At 37.1% G+C, this 20,816-nt stretch overlaps 1 protein-coding gene across 2 annotated transcripts in view; it reads left to right on the top strand.

The window, feature by feature from the left end:
* Positions 1-20,373, top strand: part of CUL3 (cullin 3) — a 73,614-nt gene extending 53,241 nt beyond the window's left edge. For both annotated transcript variants that reach the window (XM_077748547.1, XM_077748548.1), the window contains exons 10-15: positions 2,151-2,275; positions 2,638-2,734; positions 4,484-4,618; positions 11,566-11,752; positions 15,656-15,801; positions 18,682-20,373. In XM_077748547.1, the coding sequence (XP_077604673.1) occupies positions 2,151-2,275; positions 2,638-2,734; positions 4,484-4,618; positions 11,566-11,752; positions 15,656-15,801; positions 18,682-18,813 (822 nt within the window). In that variant the 3' untranslated portion in view covers positions 18,814-20,373. The remainder of the gene's footprint in view (positions 1-2,150; positions 2,276-2,637; positions 2,735-4,483; positions 4,619-11,565; positions 11,753-15,655; positions 15,802-18,681) is intronic.
* The last annotated feature ends 443 nt before the right edge of the window (positions 20,374-20,816 follow it).

Here is a 20,816-nt window from a genome sequence, read left to right as displayed (position 1 = left end):
CCTCAGAGTTTGATGTGGAGAAGGGCTGAGAGCAGGAAAGATACAAGTCTGTGACAGAAATCTGGTTGGGCAGGAACTAAATAGTATGATTATCCTAGATAGTTTTTTTCTTTTTTAGATTGTTTAGAGATTTATGCTTGATTCTGTCTGATACACTAATATATTTTCATGAGATTTTATTTTTCCTGTATATTTTTTTTCTTCCACTAACCTTATACATATTTTTTAAATGTTTATTTTTGAGAGTTTGTTTATTTTTGAGTAGGGGAGTGGTGGTGGGTGGGGAGAGTGTGTGTGTGTGTGTGGGTGTGTGTGTGTGTGTGTGTGTGTGTGTGTGTGTGTATCTTAAGCAGGTTCCATGCCCAATGCAGAACCCAGCGCAGGACTTGATCCCACAATTCTGGGATCAATACCTGAGCCAAAATCAAGAGTCAAATGCTCAACTGCCCGAGCCACCCAGCTGCCCCTCCTGTGTTTTTATTTTAAAAACTGAGACGAGGCAGGGAAAATAGACTTGCTGTTATATTTCTGTTTGTTTATATCAGCAAGTCACATCCTATCCCGATAGCCATTTCTGGGACTTTAGTCTCTATATACTTGCCCCTGTCATGCACTGTCTTTGAATATAAGGTGAATGTCTTCGAAATATTACTTACTAAGAAAGCTAGGAAGATGGGATACCAACCACTAAAGCAATAGTTCTTTGAGGTTCTTCCTTTTTTCCCCCCCACTTAATAAATAATTCATTAAGTGCTTTCTGTGCCAAGCATTGTACTGGGCACTGGGTATACAGCAGAGAATGGAACAGACAAAATTCCCTTCCATGATGGAATTTACATTCTAATCTGGGTGACAGATGAAAACAGGATAAACACACAGCGCCTTAGCTAGTGTTACGGAGTAGAGAGGAAACCTGTAGTGGCAGGGTGGTCAGGGAAAGCTTCCTTTAAAAAATGACATTTTGAGGAAAGATTTGAAAATTAATAAGATGTGTGGGTATGTGGGAGAAGGCAGAATAGACATTATTGTCGTGGGTGGATTGAACCAAGTTGTGACACCGTTACTGCCACTTCAGATGCACCATTCCCACTGCCAGCCTCTGCTCATCATCTGCGCATCCCTCCTGTGCCCGCCTCACCTGTGCATCATCTAAGATTACGGTTTAACTTCTTTAAAGCTGAGTAGTTCTTTAGTAGATAACTTGTGAAGAAATGCGAGTGTGGCATACTTCTCGATAGTTATGTAATTTATCTCATTAAAAAAAATCTGTCACTAATCCTCCAGGTTAGGTAAATATGGAATAATGGTTTAGAATAAGCAGTGAATATCAGTAATAACAACGTTTCACCCATAAGAGTTCCTGCTCGGGCACCTGAGTGGCTCAGTCAGTCAAGTGTCCCACTCTTGGTTTCACCTCCAGCTCATGAGGTCGCAGTTTGTGAGTTCGAGCACTGCATCAGGCTCCACGCTGACAATGTGGAGCCTGCTTGGGATTCTCTCCCTCTCTCTCTCTCTCTCTCTCTGCCCCTCCCCTGTGCTCGTTCGCTTTCTCTCAAAATAAAAACTTTAAAAACAAAAGGTCCTGTTACTGTGCATTCGTAGAGCACACTCTGTAGCACTGGATCTACAGTGTCTTATGCAGACGCGGCTAAAATAAGAACTGCATGTGAAAACATGAATGTTTCGACTAATTTAGTGGAAATGTGAATGTGATATTAGAAATAGGCTGTGTGCTAAGATGGTAAAAATATTTAAAAGCAGAGATGAAAGATTGGTATCCTTAAGATGAAAGACTTAGAATTTTCTCTAAAATGAAACTTACATGACCCGTTGATATTGTATCTAAAAAGGGATAAAGGGCAAAACTTTACACTTCTCAGTGATACCACTAACACTTGAGTTTATGTACTAAGAACTCTCCTTTGGTCATTATTTTACAGCCAACATCTTAAGCAATAATTACAAGTATTTGCCAGGATAATTAAAATTTGGAAAACACTGATGGATCTAGATGCCTTTAAGAAGTTGTTTTATTTGCTAGATGTTGGACATGAAGCGAACTACTTGGATAACTCTAACGCAGTGTCTATATGGAACGGAAAACAAATCCTAGTTAATTTGTGGAGGACGTCTTTTTATCTTTTACACAGGTATCTTTAGGTGGTGTTGATCTCACAGTCCGGGTGCTCACAACAGGATATTGGCCCACTCAGTCAGCCACACCAAAGTGCAACATCCCACCAGCACCACGACATGCTTTTGAGATATTCAGAAGGTAAACACAGATCAAACTTTGTAAGTGCACATAATTGTACAGAGTTGATGTGTGAGAAGGAGTTGTATAAACTCTCTTCAGAGGGTCAGTTTACTAATGTCTTTCCTTCAGCCTTAGTGCATGGTTAGTATATTTTGCATTGTTGACGTCTGCCCATGGCTTAGAACAAATTGATTATTGGGTTACTATGGGGAAAAGTGGTCTTGGGAACAGTAGCAGCTGAGCTGTAGGCCAGGGGCAAAGTGTACTAATAGAAATGAATATTCCCTTACACATAGACGCTTGTTAAGGGTTATTATCCTGTAGTTTATAATTTCAAATGGGTAAAGTTATTCTCTGAAACCTGGTTTGATTTGCTTAAGGTTTTACTTGGCCAAACACAGTGGTCGACAGCTCACACTCCAGCATCACATGGGTTCTGCGGATCTCAATGCCACCTTTTATGGACCAGTTAAAAAGGTAAATATTGTTAGTTTGAACATACTTACATTAAGTAACTTAAAATTAGTGTATAGAATTTATTTCTGATTATTGTTGACTTGGGTAATTTATGTATTTCTCTTATTTTCCTTCCTATTTGAAATACTCAAAGAGGGAAACTGGCTTTAACTTACATACTTCTGTGCTCTCAGTTGCTAACTTCGTTGAACAGTATGAAGACTGTAGCCTTCCTTCAGAAATGTATAATAATATAATTATGCATTTTATTTATAAGATTAAATTTGAGACAATATTGCATAAGATAATAAAAGTTGATTTAAGAGCATACAAAGCTGTTAGTCCCTTTTCAGAATTCTCACATCTCCTATAATCCTTGTCCAATAAATCAAAGCCAGGGAGATTAACACGAGATTTGTGAGATGTACAAAGTATTACTAAAGTATTTACTTTAAAAATTAGCAAGACACTACTGAATTGCCTTTGTTTAAAAAACATAATTGCTTTTATACATCCAAAATTGTGAGGTTTAGACTAATAATTTACTTCCATTGCTTGAGGATCTTTCTTTTTTTTTTTTTTAATAGTTTATTGTCAAATTAGTTTCCACATAACACTCAGTGCTCATCCCCACAAGTGCCCTCCTCCATGCCCATCCCCCCCTCCCCCCACATCCATCAGTCCTCAGTTTTTGTCAGCATTCAAGAGTCTCTCATGGTTTGCCTCTCTCCCTTTCCCCCACCATTTCCCCCCTTCTCCCCCTTGTTCCTCCGTCAAGTTCCTCCTAATCCTTCTATACGTGCAGAGGATCTTTCAAATCAGAGCCATTTGCCCTCAAATAAAATAAATTTTTTAGAAGAACATTAAAAGAAAAATACCTAAATTGTCATCAAGGCAGCAAATAACAGTTCATTCTGTATTTTAAGAATAGTCCTACTGGTTTCATAGAAGTAACTATTAACAACTCCCCCCCCCCTTTTTTTTAATGTTGTTAATGTCTACACCTACTCTAATTTTTATGCTTAAATGAAATGGGAAATATTCTTTACGATTCATTTACTTGAATAGTGTTTGACATTATTATATATTTGAATGTAAGTAGTAAAGTTAAGGATACTAAAGAACTCAGCTTTTAATTATGCTTGCTTTTGTTTTAAAGGACAGGGTTTTTTCCTAAATAATCATGTTTTCTTTTGAAGTTTGGTTAAACAGATCAGTGGGCCTTAAAAACAATTTGTATGTTAATGACTGAAGGCTTAACTTTCTACTTTGTACTTAAATCATAGAGCAGGAACAGGCTTAAGGATGGCAGAAATTTTTTTTCCCCTCATCCTTTGCTGTTATTTGATCTTCCTGTGATCTGACCACACGCGAAGAAACCCCTATTACTTTTGGTAGTAATATGATGGCAGTGTTGTCTTTTAAGTCTTTTATTCCATCCTGAACTGTTAAAATAATTTTAGCTGTAACTGTAAGGAATTGTTGATTCATTACTTACTCAGATATATTAAAATGTTCATAATGGGGGGGAGACAGTTCCAAGTAAAGAGTGTGTGTGTGTGTGTGTGTGTGCGCGCGCGCGCGTGCACACATACATATACACATACCCATTTTTTTTTTAAGTTACATTTGCTTTTTATGTAGGAATAAGTTATGTAGCTTTGCTAAGGAATGTTACACTGTTGGATGTTACAGTGCTTATCTTTCAAACATACTGTTAAAGTTATGAGATAATTATGTCTTGTTTATATTTTTTAAAAAATGAAACAGGAAGATGGATCCGAAGTTGGTGTTGGAGGGGCACAAGTAACTGGCTCTAATACACGGAAGCACATACTACAGGTCTCCACTTTCCAGATGACCATATTAATGCTCTTTAATAATAGAGAAAAATACACATTTGAGGTATGTGTTGGTTATATCAGTTTTAAGCAGTTGTATTGTTTTTGATTCTCACCTGTTACCTGGAGTCTTTCTTATTTGAATAACCTTTTTTATTTATTTATTTTTTTAAATGTTTTAATGTTTTATTTATCTGAGAGAGAGAGACACCGCATGAGCAGGGGAGGGTCAGAGAGAGGGAGACACAGAATCTGAAGCAGGCTCCAGGCTCTGAGCTGTCAGCACAGAGCCCGACATGGGGCTGGAACCCACGAACCATGAGATCATGACCTGAGCCAAGTCGGACTCTTAACCGATTGAGTCACCCAGGCGCCCCTTGAATAACCTTTAAAGCTATTACTATTTGAGTATTATTTTTACTAAGTAACCTTTGAGTTCCATTAGAGAAAACAGCATAAAATTGGGCTGTGGAACTGTGTGACCATCACACACTTACTGGGTCACATTTCATTTAGTTTTTTTACAAACCAGCTTTATTGGAGCATGAGTTTTACATGATAAAACCTATCCCATCTAAGTGCATAATTTTAGGAGTCTCAACAGATCTGTGAACTTGTGTAAGTGCCATCACAATCAAGGTGTAGAATATTACCCCCTAAATTTGTATACTCCTTTGCAATCTGTTCCCTTTCACTCTCCCCGGATTGCCTGTGATCTGCTCTGGATCACTGTAGATGAGTTTTGTTATATAAATGGAATCATAGAACATTTGTTGCTCTTGTCCATCACGTATTTTTGAGAGTCATCTGTGTTGGTGTGTGTATAGTTTCAGTAGTTAATGCCTTTTTATTGCTGAGTGATATTCTATTATATGGATTTACTATGTTGTCTTTACCTACTTACCTGTTGATGGGCATTTGGGTCATTCTCAGATTTAGGCTGTTAGGAATAGAAAGATAGGTTGAACTTTTTTTTTTTTAATATTTTTTATTTATTTCTAGGAGAGAGCGTGAACAGGGGAGGGTTAGAGAGAGAGGGAGTCACAGACTCTGAAATAGGCTCCAGGCTCTGAGCTGGCAGTCAGCACAGAGCCCGACGCGGGGCTCGAACCCACGAACCGCGAGATCATGACCTAAGCGAAAGTTGGACGCTTAACCAACTAAGCCACCCAGGCGCCCCGATAGGTTGAACTTTTTAAGAGACGGCCAAACGGTGTCCTGAAGTGTTGTGCTATTTGACATTCCTGTCAGCGGTGTAAGAGAGCTCCCCCTGCCCCATATCCTCTAAAGAATTTAATAGTCTTTTACATTTTAGTTGTTTTATTTGGTATGTAATTGTATCTCACTGTGGATGTAACTTGCCTTTCCTTCAGCCTTTGTGTTCCTGGGCCACTTGCAGGTCTTGTTTGGTAAAGCATCTGCTCCTGTCTTTATTGGGTCATTTTGAAAGCTTTTTACAAATTTTGGATACAAATCCTTTGTCAGATCTGTGTGCTGTGAATATTTTCTCACAGTCACTAGCCTTTTCATTTTCCTTAAATGATATTTTTTGAAGAACAGGAGTTTTTAATATTGAAAAAGTCCAGTTGCCACTTGCCTTTTGTAGTTCTTGGTTTTGATATCCTAAGGAATTATTGGCTGCCCTGACGTTGCAGACATTTTCTTCTAAGCGGCTTTTTAGTTTTAGCTTTCACATTTAGGTCAATGGTCAATTTCAAATATATATATATATTTTAGAGTTAAGATTAATGATTAATTCTTTCCCTCCTTGGGGTGGCTGGCTTGGTCAGTTGGAGAGCATGCAACTTGGTCTAAGCTGTGTGTTCAAGCTTCACATCGGGGGTGGAGTTTACTTACAAGTAAAGTAGAAGTTATGAATTATTTTCTCCCACACACAGATATTCAGTTGTTCATTCCATTGTTGTTTGTCCAAAGCATTGTTCTTCTCCCTTTGAATAACCTGGCACCTTTATGAAAAAAATCAGTTGACCTTGTATGTTTGGGTCTGTTTCTGCATTCTTAGCAATCAAATCTGATTGATTGCTTTCGACATCTGATGCTAGTTTTACACACTGTCTTGGTAGTGTCAGATTTCTTTTTTACACCCTTCGTTCTTTTTTTTCTTTCCTCCATTAAGACATTTGGTTACATTAAGTTCAGTTAGTCTCTTTTCTCATGCTTTTAATAGGTATGTTGAGTTGAAATAAAGATCACGTGATTCTTTTTACAAAATTTTAAATGTTTATTTTTGAGAGAAAGACAGAGTAGAGCGGGGGAGGGGCAGAGAGAGAGATGGAGACACAGAATCTGAAGCAGGTGCCAGGCTCTGAGCTGTCAGCACAGAGCCGGATGCGGGGCTCAAATTCATGAACCGTGGCATCATGACCTGAGCCGAAGTTGGACACTTAACCAACTGAGCCACCCAGTATCCCAAGATTGTATCCCATTTCAGATACCATCAACATAGAAGTAAATTCAAGTTTGAAATTTAGAGCTGAATTGTAGATTTTTTTTTTCAGAGAGAGAGAGAGAGAATGAGAAGCTTAAGCATGCTCCGCACCCAGTGTCCCAGCACTGAGCGAGCCTAACACACGGCTCGATCTCATGAGCATGAGATCATGACCTGAGCCAAAATCAAGAGTCAAGTGAGCCACCCAGGCGCCCGTTAGGCCTGTTTTAATACCTACCTTGATACTTCCATTTAAGAGGTTATTGTTTTTATAGGATACCCCTGAAAGAAAGGTTTTGAAACCCAAGTGTTTTAGGTCTGGTGGCTAAGCTCATTATCTATTTCCAGGTGTGTCTTATCTAGGGTGTAACCTTAGTTGTGAAGCATAAGTTACATATGATTTAGTCCCAGGGATATTAATTAAGCCTTTTCAAACAGAGGGGGAATTAAATGATCTCTAACAGTTCGAATGTTATCATCTGCTGCTACCATGGGTAATATATTTTAAGCAAAATAAACTGCTTGATAAATGCTAATTAATGTTGGTTTTCAGTCCTACTTTATGAAGAGCTGGCAAAAATAATGAGATAAAAACATAAACTCACTTTCTAAAGCCATTATTAGAATAGCTAGTAATTTTAGTGGGTCAGGCTTACTCTTCCCTTTCGCAACCGACTTGGGATCACTGATACTAATGGGCATCATTAAGCAGAAAGTAAAATTAAGCAGAAAATTAATATTTCAAGTTTTAGCTAAGTAACAAACCAGATGCCTAAGCATAAATGGCATGTGTAGAATGCCTATGGCTCCAGAGCCTTCTGGCTGCCGCCATCCTGAATGGGGGCTACTGGCTGTTGGCATCTTGAAGGGGGGGGGGCACTGTGAGAAGGCACTTGCTGTTTGTACTCATACTGTATGTTATAGTGTGCTGTGAAAGTAGTTTCAGCCAGCTCTTTACACAGATCACCTCCACAAATTAGGATAGTTTAAAGTAATACTTTAAAAGAAAGCCGATTTTTTTTTAACTCTGAATATTCTTTATGAGTTCAGTAAAATGGTGTATTTGCTATTTAATGCTACATAACACATCTCAAGACTCAGTGGTTTAAAGCAGCCTCTAACAGTGTATTATCTTCCCTGGTTTCTGTGGGTTAGAGGTTTAGGAGGGGCTCATTTGGGGAGTTTTGGCTCAGTTTCTCATGAGGTTGTGAAGATGTTACCTGGGGCTTCAGTCATCTAATGTTTGTCTGCGTCTGGAAAATACGCTTATAAGCTCTCAGAATACTCTTCCTTCCACATAGCTGGCAAGTTCGTTTCGGCTCTTGATGTCTCTCCGTGTGGCCCTTACCACAGGGTTATTCAGCAGTCCTCACGTACCAATGGGCACTTCTCCCCAGCCTGAGCCATTCAAGAGCCCCACGCAGAATCTGGTGTGCTTTTATGACCTAGCCTTCGAAGTCACATACTGTCACTTCCTTATTTTCCTGATCACCCAAGTTAGCTCCAGTACTGTGAGGGGATCACACGAGGTTAGAACATACCAGGTCATTGGGCCATCTCAGAAGCTGCCTGCAATAGGTGGCATTCGTTTGTTACGTCACATTTCATCCATGCTAGTCAAGCTGCTGAAGCTTTTTCTCTTTTTATGTATTTCTTTAATGAATACAGGTTTGTGTTATGGTTTAAAATAGCTAAAATCAGGAAATACATAAAGTGGTAGTCTCTACCTCGGATTATAGTAACTAGCATTTGGTTTTTGAAAGGGATATAGATATTAATTAATATATATTTTTCTCACCATTCTTTATTACAATTTTTACATTTTCTTGAAAGTGAGTCTGAAATATAACAACTAATTATGGATAATAGCAAAATTAATGTTAGGCAGTAGCACTTAATTGGAAAACAATTAAAAATGAGTGATCACTGATATGAAGAAGTTCTAACAATCACTAATGACATAATTTCACATATATAAAGGAAAGTGTTTGGAAATACAAAGTGAAATAGACAGTTTACAATCACAGAAATCCCTCACAAATGTCCTGATTGACCAAACAATAAAAAAGATCTTCTAGAAGATTTGAATAACATAATTAGCAAATTAAAATGGAAAGCTATACAGAGAACTTTGAACTCAGAAAGTAAAATAACACCTATTGCTCTTGGAAATACGTGAGGCTGGCATAACCTTGTTACTAAAAGTGAACAAGGAGAATACAAGAAAGCAAAGGTTGTAGGTTATTCAACTTTAAATGTACAAATTTTGGGGTGCTTGAGTGGCTCAGTCAGTTAACTGTCTGACTCTTGAATTTGGCTCGGGTCATGATCTCATGGTTCGTGGGATCGAGCCCTGCATATAGTAAATAACTATTTGCATGGAGCCTGCTTGGGATTCTCTCTCTCTGCCTCTCCTTCGCTCACTTTGCTCTCTCTGGAAATAAATAAGTAAACTTAAAAAAAAAAAAGGAAATGTACAAATCTTAAATTATTAGCAAGTCCTACTCCAGTGTGTCCAAATAGGATTTATCCCTAGAATACAAAGGAATTTGTTAACATAATCAAGATTTCATCATCATCATCATCATCATCACAATAATAATAAAATTAACTGGGCACTTGCTGTATTGACAGACATTCCAAGGAGAAAATCAATTAAAGATTTCTACAGGCATATAAAAAGCATTTGTAGTAGTCCGTCTCCGTTTCATATTTCCAGGATATGGGGACTCTTAGCCACCTAAGAATAGAATGAAATGCCCTTAATGTCATAAGGTTCTATCTAACGAGAAACCTAATAAGCAGTAGTTAGAAGTAAAATATTAGACCTCTGCCCATTAAAGGTAGGAACAGGTTTTAGGATATCTGCCTAATTATTACTGTTATTCAGCATTGTTCTGCAGGTCCTAAAACACTAAGAAAAAGTAAACTTTATAAAATATCAAGAGTTGACAAAATTTGTAGGCAGTGTGATTGTCAGCTATGATAATCACCTGAGAACATTCTCAGAGAAGAGTTCAGTTGAAAAATCAACTTCTATATAAATCGGTTAATCAGAAAATGACCTGAGGAAAGCGATATTTTAATAAGAATCCTAATCTTTTCCTAGAACTCATTCTAGCAAGAAAGGTAGAAGACTTCTACCAAAAAGTTACAAAGCAAAAGAAAATGAAAGTGTAAATGTGCCTGGAAAAGTATAGGAAAAGTATACGTATAGGAAAAGTATACGTTATAGAGGAGGTATCCCATTATATTTAACGTTGATACTGTTGTATTGATGAGCATGTTCATGTACATACACATGTGTGTATGTATTTGTGTTCCTGTGTGGATATGTATGTGTAGGAAAAGGCATAAAGGATGCACACTGCAATGCAGTAGTCACCTGAGAATGATCTGTAATTGTAAAGTATCACCTAAGAAGGTATTTCTCGTTTTCTTCATGATTAAACAATAGAGTATGTGATTAAGTCACTTTTCATATATAATAATTGTAATCAACATTCTAATAATAGCACCTATTTAATTTGCTGGGGTTAACATTTATAGTATTTGAAATGGCTAAAGTAGGTAGACATACAGAGATCATTTGAGGCAAAGGAATGTGCCGCCTTGTCACTAAAACTCACGTTTCCTTCATTCCTCACTGATAGTCCTTTAGAGAAATCCAAGAAATCCAAGCTCAGACTCCTGTGAAAGAGGGAATGACTCTCTCCAGATCAGTTACACTATCAATATGCCTATTCTTCCTGAGCTGCTTTTGAGAAAGAATAGCTTTTACACAGTAAATCAGAGCGATCTGTCCTGCTGTGAGGACTTGGTGGCATCATCATACATCAGTAGACATGTAGGAACATTGTATACATGTACACTTCCCTTACTGTCCCATGGACCAAAGAAGAGCGTAGTGAATCAAGAAATTACGCATTCATTCTTCCCCAAATTGCTTTTTTTACAATTGCATTTTATTTGTACATGGTAAGTAGCAAAAATTATCACTTCAAAACATTTCTTACTGTTTTTCATGATTAGTGTTAATTACCAGGTATTTAAATTTTTTTTTTCATTTGGTCATACAGGCAGTATCAACATGGATTGTAAATTTTCATTATATGATAGAAGGCCTTAGCTTGGGCTGACTTTGCTTCTTTCTGTGAAAGAAGTTGCTGAGCAGAAGTAGCATGGATCACCTGGGAAGGAGGATTGTAGAGTTTTTCTAAAGTCAGCAATCCTATGTTAGTAACACTATCTTTTTTTACTTAAATATTAAAGCAGGTGCCCAGTAATCTCTGCTGGATGACATTTTTAGACAAGGCCTTCTATCTCCTGAAATAAAAAAGCACTTGCCTTTTCCATAGTTTTTATTTGAATCACCTTTTCCTCTAGTTTATTCAGATAAGTGGATTTTAGTGAAGTGTCCTAATAATCAGGGAATTCTTTGTTGTAAATTACTTATTTAATGTAATTATCTCTCTCTCCTCCCCAGTCAATTTTCCTTAGTAATTAACTAATCTACTTTAATCTTTCAAAAAGTCTGATTCTGTCAATCTGATACATTTCAGGAAATTCAACAAGAGACAGATATCCCTGAAAGAGAGCTTGTTAGAGCGCTGCAGTCCCTCGCCTGCGGTAAACCAACTCAGCGGGTTCTCACAAAAGAACCCAAATCAAAGGAAATAGAAAATGGTCACATATTTACAGTTAATGATCAGTTCACATCCAAACTACACAGAGTCAAGATTCAAACAGGTATCTGGAATTATATTTTTCCTCTTAAAAAATGGTATTTTTTTCCTCTAAAGAAATTATCTGTTGGATTTCTTTTTTAAAAAACAGTAATGCTTTTCTGATGCTGCGTGACACATAGGCTTGAGGAATAAAGCAGCTTCTATTCATATGTGTTCCCGTCAAAATACAATTGACTCCAAGTACAGTGAGCATTTAAAAAAGTAATTTGTAGTGTGAACAAGGTGCTTATATCCATTTGGTTTTCAACAGGTAAATACAATTCTGTCAATTAGTATTTGTAAAATAAGTGTTTTTAACTGGTTGAGTTAACTAATAATAATGGACACCTTTTTCAAACGGATTTACAAATTTCTCAGACTTGAGTGTTATCTATCTAAAGTTTTGAGTTTTAGATGCAGCTATTTATGTTTTGATGGGTATTTTTTAGGTTGAAAAACCTTAAAAACATATTCTCTCTCTGATTTAAAAGCTTAGAAATGACCCTATTGTGAACAATTTGTAATGTATTTGTTTTTAATTAATAGTGAATATCTTGTTTATTATATACTTAATATAATGTACGATGTGTTTTCTGTGTATTTAAGGGGAAAGCACTTTTCTTTTGCTCATGTTTAAAACTCTAACATGGTTTGTTCCCTGATTTCAATATTACGATTAGACGAGCTTCCCAGGACTGACCCAGCATTACAGCTCTGTAGTCTTTGCAGTAAAATAGTATTTTAAAACAAGTTTTAAATGACTGTAGTTTCTGTGTCTTTAAAAACTTGTGTTTGTATTATACATTAATAAGAGTATTTTTAAAATTATTTAAATATCAAATCTATAACATTGCCAGAACACATGGAAAAAAAAAAAAAACGTTGTGTGCACACTGCTGCCGACCTGTTTGACCCTGACTGGATTTGTATGCCTTCTGCACCAGGGCGATGTCTCTTGCAGAGCACTGCCTACTTTGTCCCATATTTGCAGACCGTATCACTGTGACTTCATCACCCCACAAGTGGCCCCATGTTTGGACACAGGTGTGAACTGAAAATAAAAATAGAACTATGCTTAAAAATTCATGGGATAAAATCTCTTTTTTTCCCCCCAGTGCAGAGCATAAGACTTTACAGGTATGGGTAGATACGGGTTCTGGATTTCAGGACTTGTTTGTATCCTAGAGGAAGATGTATGGTGATATATATCTGAATTACCAAACCTCACCCTACTTTACCCTAAATAAGTAACTCTTTGTAATCCTGGATTCCATCATGTCTAGCAGTAATAATGTCAGATACTACTGTTGTTAATCAAAAAAATGATCTTCGCTCTGGATTTTTAATTTGGTGTGGTAGTGGTGGTGATTGTGTGTATTTGTGTGTGTGTGTGTGTGTGTGTGTGTAGTATTTTAGGTCTGATGAAAATTGAATTTTTTATTTTTGAAATCAAGTGTGTGTGTGTGTGTGTGTAGTATTTAAGTCTGATGAAAATTGAATTTTTTATTTTTGATATCAAGTATGTGTGTGTTGTATAATATTTTAATTAAAATAGGAATGCAGTTATGTATGATAAGGAGTTCAGCTAGATAATCTCTTAGAAAGTTCTTTTCAGCTATAAAGTTCTATAAAGAAATAATGTTTTCATTTAAGAATGCCACTTAGGTTATCATGGCTCCTAAAAATATTTTGTAGAAGTTAAAATTTTCTTTCTGGTGCTAAGTATGTGACCACATGGGTTTTTCTTAAGTTGTCCAAACACATCCTTGCCCTTTGCCTCATAATCAAAGAGACTCTGTCCTAACCTAATTATGCTGCTCTTACTGTAGTCAGGAATCAAAGTTCAAAGAATTTAAAAGTATTACTCAAATAACACAACCTTTGAAAAGAATTAGATTCACTGTAATCTACAGCAGTTTCCATAGTCAACAGTTTTCGCTGCCACCTCACCCCCTTTTCCCCAACCCTTTCCCAGATATAGCTAGACACATCTGTACTGTACCCCATTGACAAGCATTTGCCTCTGTTATGTTCTTCTTAAGGGAAAGGTATCATGTGAGGCTGTGAGAGTGAGCTCCTGCCCTCACATTTTAAGAAACCTCCTAATCCAGTGTGTACCAGTCTTCCGATGTCTACGTAGGTGGCCTCATCTAGCAGAACACAGGAGATTGTTTTTAAAAAATTATCTCTTTCCTGCACCTTTTTAAGTATTTTCAAATCCGTAGAAAGAGTGAGAAACACCACAATGGACAAAGCTGTATATGGCCATCACCTACTTTTTGTCCCATTTGCTCTGGTGCCCTTGACCCCACACTCCCCCTTCATATATGTATATATTTGCTACAGCATTTTAAATTAATCTGCAAACATTACACTCCCCCCACCCTAATACTTAAGCATAAATTTATCTCCTTAGATAAGGTATTTTCCAAAATAATTGTAATACTGTATCACACCCAAGAAAATTAGTAATTCCATAATCTTTATTTGTATAAATAAATATTTTATACCACCCCTACTTATTTATCCACAGTTGCCTCAAAAATGCCTTTCTAGGGGCGTCTGGGTGGCTCAGTCACTTAAGCATCTGACTTCAGCTCAGGTCATGATCTCGTAGTTCATGAGTTTGAGCTCTGCCTCAGGCTCTGTGCTGTCAGCTAGAACCCAGAGCCTGCTTCAGATACTATGTCTCCCTTTCTCTCTGCCTGCACTCTTGTCTCTCTCCCTCAAAGATAAACACTAAAAATAAATAAATAAAATGCATTTCATATCTTACTCTTTAGATCCAGGATTCAGTCAAGGTTTCCCCATTACATTGATTTTTAAGTGCCTCTTTTTTTTTTTTTTTTTTAAATGACATTGGCTTTCTTGAGGAAAAGCATTATTCTTTCTTAGTAGGTCATTTTAATCTAATTTTACTCTTCTTGTTAAGATATTGATTATCTTTAACTCGGAAAACGATACTGAAAGTAGAATTCTTAACCAAGGGGTTCTAAGTAGAGACTGCTGAATGGATATGCACACCAGAATGATCTTCTGAGTTGTACAGTCTGCTGTCTCGTGGACGTGCCCATGCTGAAGCCAGCAGTGTCTTAGGTGGTTCTTTGTAATTTTCCGATTTCTGCCTCCCGAAACTTCATTATCTGTCTCTTACTGAATACCAAATAAACAAAAAAAAAATCCATTACTTTTCTTTATCTGCTACCTCAGAGCAGAGTTTTAAGAGAAAGGGCCTTCTGTATTTCATCCTGAGCAGTTGCCTTGAAGGCAGGAGGGAAGAACAGTCAGCCCTCTCTTCGCTTCTCCAGAAGGTTAGAGTATAGTATGCACTAGTGATCAGGGGACTGTGACCTAAAGAAAAATCAAGACACGATAAATTGTTCAGATAATCTCTGAGAGGAACAAATAAATGACTTGTTACGGAGTTCCTTTACCTGACATCCCAGTGGTAGTTTCTAATTATGTAAACTGAGCTAACTACATCTTGGCAATATATAAGTTTCCTCCTCTCAAAATATCTTGGCGTCGTGTTGGTAAAATACTAGTTGACCTCTGGAAATCACAAGCAGTGAAAGTTATTTATGATAAGTTGTCTATAAAATGTATATCCAGCTACCATGTTTCTTTCAGGAGAGGAATCCTTGTATTCAATAAAAACAAGATTGGTTTTATTATCTCTGTAAAATTAAATTCCTAATAAATAAGAAGAATAAGCAGAATTTTTATATCCGTGATTGTTAACTTATTTAAGTATTTGTTAAACGGTGAAGTAGGTCTCTTTTCAATGTTTTCTTGAATTAATAAGTGTACGTGTATACTCAGTTTGAAATTGGTTTTTCTGTGTGGATAATACAAATTATATTTGTTTATAAACTACATTTTTTCATTACATGGTAATTACATGGTAAACGTCTTTGTCTTTTAGTTGCTGCCAAACAAGGTGAATCTGACCCAGAAAGGAAAGAAACGAGGCAGAAAGTAGACGACGACAGAAAACATGAGATAGAAGCTGCTATAGTGCGGATAATGAAGTCCAGAAAGAAGATGCAGCACAATGTATTAGTAGCAGAGGTAAGGGCGCTGCAGGACTAGGTCAGGGTCAAAAAAGCAAAATAATAATAAAATAAGTTCAAATTTAGGAAAGAACTGTATTCAAGTTGCTTAAAACCTAATTTTAGAATAAGGAAACTATAGTCTGATAACACTTTTCATTAAAAGTATGGCACTTGACAGCCTTCAGTGTCCAGCCTAACTCACAGTTTGTATGGGTGTATGTATGTATGTATGTATGTATGTATGTGTGTGTGTATATATCTGCTTTCCTGTTGTATTGATCTTCTTTAAAAATAAAACAAAAAATAGTTCATGAAATAAAACTAAATTAACTTATGGAATAACTAGTATCTAAAAATAGAGTAGCACATATGACACACAGATACACACAGAGTAGCACAGATGACCTTAGAGCATTGTGGAATTAAGTTTCTGAGAGATGAGATACTGTGAAATAAAGATATCAGATATTTAAAAAAATAATAAAATAAAAAAAGTGTGGTACTTGATAGCCAAGCATAGCAGTAGTCCAGATATGTTCTTGCAGTAAAAATAATAGAATATCGTCACATGAAGAATAAAAACAAATTTTGCTGCTATTTAATACTTTGATGTTAAACAGGCTACTTTTATTTCCAAAAATAACTTAATCATTTATTGTGTGCTTACATATTATAAATTTGGAAACTAAGGAGGGGAAGCCTCCTGGAAAGGCCATTGAACTAGGTAAGAAATGATTAGGGCTTAATAAGTATTGGTAGAGGATAGAGAGCTGAGTGAAGACAAATGAGAAGTTGCCATTTACTGACTGTCCATGGGAAATGAGAGGATTCAAGCACACATAGGCTTCTGGCTGAAGAGAAGGAGGGACAGTGTGCTTCTGTATCTGCGTGTCCATTAGCAGTATTTTGCACAAACTGACTTTGTGTCACGTGCCAAAGGAAGAGAATGATTAAGAATGATTGGTCAGTTATTTCAAAAATCATGATTTAAAAAGTCAAACACTTAAAACACATTAGCAATTAGATAATTCATGGATTTTCCCAGACATTTTTCATTGTTCTGGTAGAGTGGGCATTCGACGGCCGGGCCAGGAGAGTCCCTTGTCCTTTGAGATCTTGGCTCACAGGAAGGGGCACAGAGCAATACTGGAGACCTGGGTGTTGAGTTGAGGTGTCCTGGATTTTATATTTTTGGCGGGAAAATACTCCACATGTCCGTACACTAACCTTGAGGAAGGAAGGGAAAGAAGGTGGGATTGAGGGACTGTTGATGTGCAAAGTCCAGGAGAAGAAAGGAGAGCGAGCTGTATAAAGAGCACAGGTGGGTGGTAGATGTGTTAACAAAGATGCTGCTGAATATGCCTCTGTTGGGATGCAGGGTGGGGTGCGGGGGGTGTGCTGGTCAAGGATGGATAAATGTGTCTGAATGAACAAATGTGTATGTGTAAGGTGGTGGGAGTCAAAGGAATTGCAAACTGCAGTGGTCTCTCTCCCCTCTGTGGAACAGGTTGTGAGGTGACGGAGCACAGGAACTCGCTGAACTGGAACACATTAAATTTGTGTTATCAGTCCGTATGCGAGACTGGCAGCCTTTTTTCCTAATGGCCGGTTGTAGTGTGAAAGCAGCCACCAGTAACAATTCAGTGTGGCTGTGTTCCAGGAAGAATTTATAGAAACAGGCAATGGGGCTGTGTTTGGCCTGTGGGCTACATCCTGCTGACTCCTGGTCTGCCCAAAAGGTGTAAAAACAGCTTTACTCCGCAAGGAACTGAGTAGTGCATTTTGAATGATGTCGGAAATGGGGGACCGGTTACCTGTGGAAGAGAACCAAAGGAATCGGGGAGTTGAGGGCACTGTTGACAATGCAGCCAAAGTGATCTTGTCTATAGTCCAGACCCTGTCAAGAGGGAGATAAAGGTCGAAAGAAGTTATTGGTAGCTCTTAAGAAAGAGAGGATGAGAGAGCTTGGGTTGGGAACAAGTTTGTTGAAACTGGAGTGATAATACTAGGAAGGAGGTAGATTTTCGTTGGAGGGGAAAGTCTCAAGTTTCAGATTTCAAAGAATTGTCAATCCATAGGGTCTTGGGAAATGATGCAACAGGAGTAAAAGCAGATTGGCTCGTGGACGGGTGGGTGTTCTGCAGGAGAGGCAGCCTGGTCAGTGAGGACAGCGTGAACTTTGGGGGCACAAAGGTTTAGGTTCTCATCTCTGACTGTTGGTTTTGTTTACTTTTAGTTTATGTCAGTCTCGCTGCCCGGCTATTTTCCTCACTTTGCAGGCTTAAGAGCATTAAGTAAATTAACATGTACAGAGTAACTGAGATATAGTGCACAATCAGACTTCGGCTGTTGCTGTAGTCACTGTCTTATTATTACTGATGTCACCTTCCCTAGAATCCTGACATCACTAGCACTTCCAGCAGACCAGACATTGCCGTTCATTTTCCCAGGGTCCCAGTGCTCGTAAATGGGAGAGCTGGGATTTGAATCTAGATACTCTGGGTCCAGAGTCTGTGCTCTTAAGTACATTATGATTCCCAAATTCTGTGAATTGGGAGAATAACCCAGAAGTTAGTAGATGATAGCTTCAAAATGGTTAAACCATAGCGGGTATACATTCATGCTAATATATTCCAACTAACTCAACTACTAACCCACGTTAGCATTTGTGTTTTGATGAGGTACGTTCTAACCCATATGTTACATTTTCAAATAAAACCTTTTGATTTTCAAAGTCAGTTTTTGACTTTAGTGATCACATTACTAGAGTTTGATAGGAATCTTAAAATGATACATCAGTTCTGTTCAAAGGTAAGAATTTTTGTGTTTATGTGGAAATGTTACATGTTTTTTTAAATTTTCTGGTAGGAATTCGTTGTTCTCCTTTCTCTTCTAGGTAACTCAGCAGTTGAAGGCTCGATTCTTACCAAGTCCAGTTGTTATTAAGAAACGTATTGAAGGACTTATTGAGAGAGAATATTTGGCACGAACACCTGAGGATCGCAAAGTATACACATATGTAGCATAAAATGCGTTCAGAAATTTGATTTATTCTTGGACTGTACTCTTCGCATGGACTGAGAAGTTCTTTTAAATCATTAAATATTAAGACGACCATCTCTTCTATTAAATTACAGTACATGTTCTAGACCATTCAGATCGAGCCTTTACTCCCTTTGAGAGTTTTCAACATCAATTGATTGAGCTTAAGGCTTTACAACGTTTATCCCTGTAGAGATCATCTTTACAGTTCCTCGGGAAAATGTGAATGTGCTGCGTTTTGTTTTCAATACTGTATGAAAACAGGAAAAAAATAAAAGAAAAATTTAGAAAATACAGCTCATTAAAATAAAATTGTTGGATTTCATTTCCCCAGGTCTTCAGTGTTGATGTAAATGTGTTTTGTAGCGTTGCTTAGCACTTTGCGCATTGTATAAGTTGGGTAACAAAAATGGTAAAAGAAATGACACAATTCCCCTCTATCTTGCTCTGCTTAAGACCTTTCTTTAGCGAGTCTTGTTTAATTTAAAGGTTTGATAAATATACAAAGACCCCGGCATACATGTGAGCATGCTTTATTCTACCACTTGCACTTACTGATCTCACAGCCTTATGACCACGAACCTTTATTTTGGGTTCCATACGCTCCCTGGTTTGGTTTTCCTCTATTGTAATTTGAGATTCCCCAAATTAAGTCCTGATGATTAGGTTTTGTTCTGCGTTATCTCTAGAGAGAGAAAATATTTTAGTATGTATAAAGTGTACAATAATTTTTTGCTGTTGTACTCACTGCTAATAGTGGATTGTATAGGGCAGTGTTTTTATTTCATTTATTGTAGACAAAAATAAATGATTTACTATACACACACCCACTAACTCAAGTATGTCAGAGCACAAAGTTGGCAGCTGGTTGTATTTAATTCAGACCCTTTGAAAAGCACATGCAGCCTATACTTTGTTTATAAATATCCTAGGTTGCCCCTCTTAAATATATATTTTGGTGAAGCTGGGGTGCACTGTTAATTTTCTGTTTTGAAATGCATTCTAAAGATGCAATAAATATGATTACCTTGATATTTTTTAATGAGATCTTCAGTTCTTGCAGCTGTGTTTGGGAAGTGATAAGCAATATTTTTCAAACCTGATGATTCTTGGGTATTTAGCTATTGTCCTCCAAAGAGTCATCGTTTCATGTTCTCAAAGATGTACTTTGTGCTGAAGATTCATGTCAGTTATCCTGTGCTTCCAACTTTCACCAATGTTTTTTACCTGATTGATCCGCCAAGGATTGTAGATTGCTTTAACTTCAGAGTATTTTTATCTTCCAATTTTATTTAATTTTGTTTCATTTTGTTTTCATAAGACAATGTTTCAGCTGTGTAATCGGGGCAAACCACTATAGGTTTCTGTCTGATAGAAAAGTGAAATGTTACTAATGAGTTCAAATAACAGACTCTTGGTTGATTATCAGTACTGTTGATCCATTTATTAGAATGTATGTCTCAGAAGATGGTTTCTGTCTAAATTTATGGTCAAGTTACAACAATTGAGTTCTAATATGGATTAAAAACTCCACATAAATATTTTTTCCCCGTGCGTCTTGGGTTATAATTTTCCTTTTAGCCTTGGCAGTGCATTTAATTCTGTCTCCATTTGTACTGTAGAATTATAAGCCTTATACTCTTAATCTCTACATTTTCCACTTTTACGTGATGCAATTAAGATGCAGACAAAAACTATCATGAACATCATTCTCAGGATACTTTTACCATACTTGAGTGATAGTAGGGAAGATGTAAAACGGAAAGCCAGAGGGTTCTACTTTCTGAGTTTTACATAACTGGATTTCTGTAATGGGAAGGTGTTTGTCTGCAGAAAGATACTGGTACTTCAGATGTCACTGCTTTTTTTTATTGCTCTCAATTCCCAATTAAATATTTATAACACGTTGGGAAACGAACAACTCAGATTGTCAAGTTAATAAATATGAAAGGTGTAAAAACTTCGTTTGAAATCTCAATAAATAAAAGT

This window comes from Crocuta crocuta, unplaced genomic scaffold, assembly GCF_008692635.1.
Source record: "Crocuta crocuta isolate KB4526 unplaced genomic scaffold, BGI_CrCroc_1.0 scaffold229, whole genome shotgun sequence".
NCBI classification, from domain to species: Eukaryota; Metazoa; Chordata; class Mammalia; order Carnivora; family Hyaenidae; genus Crocuta; species Crocuta crocuta.
This window is presented reverse-complemented; position numbering and strand designations above follow the sequence as displayed.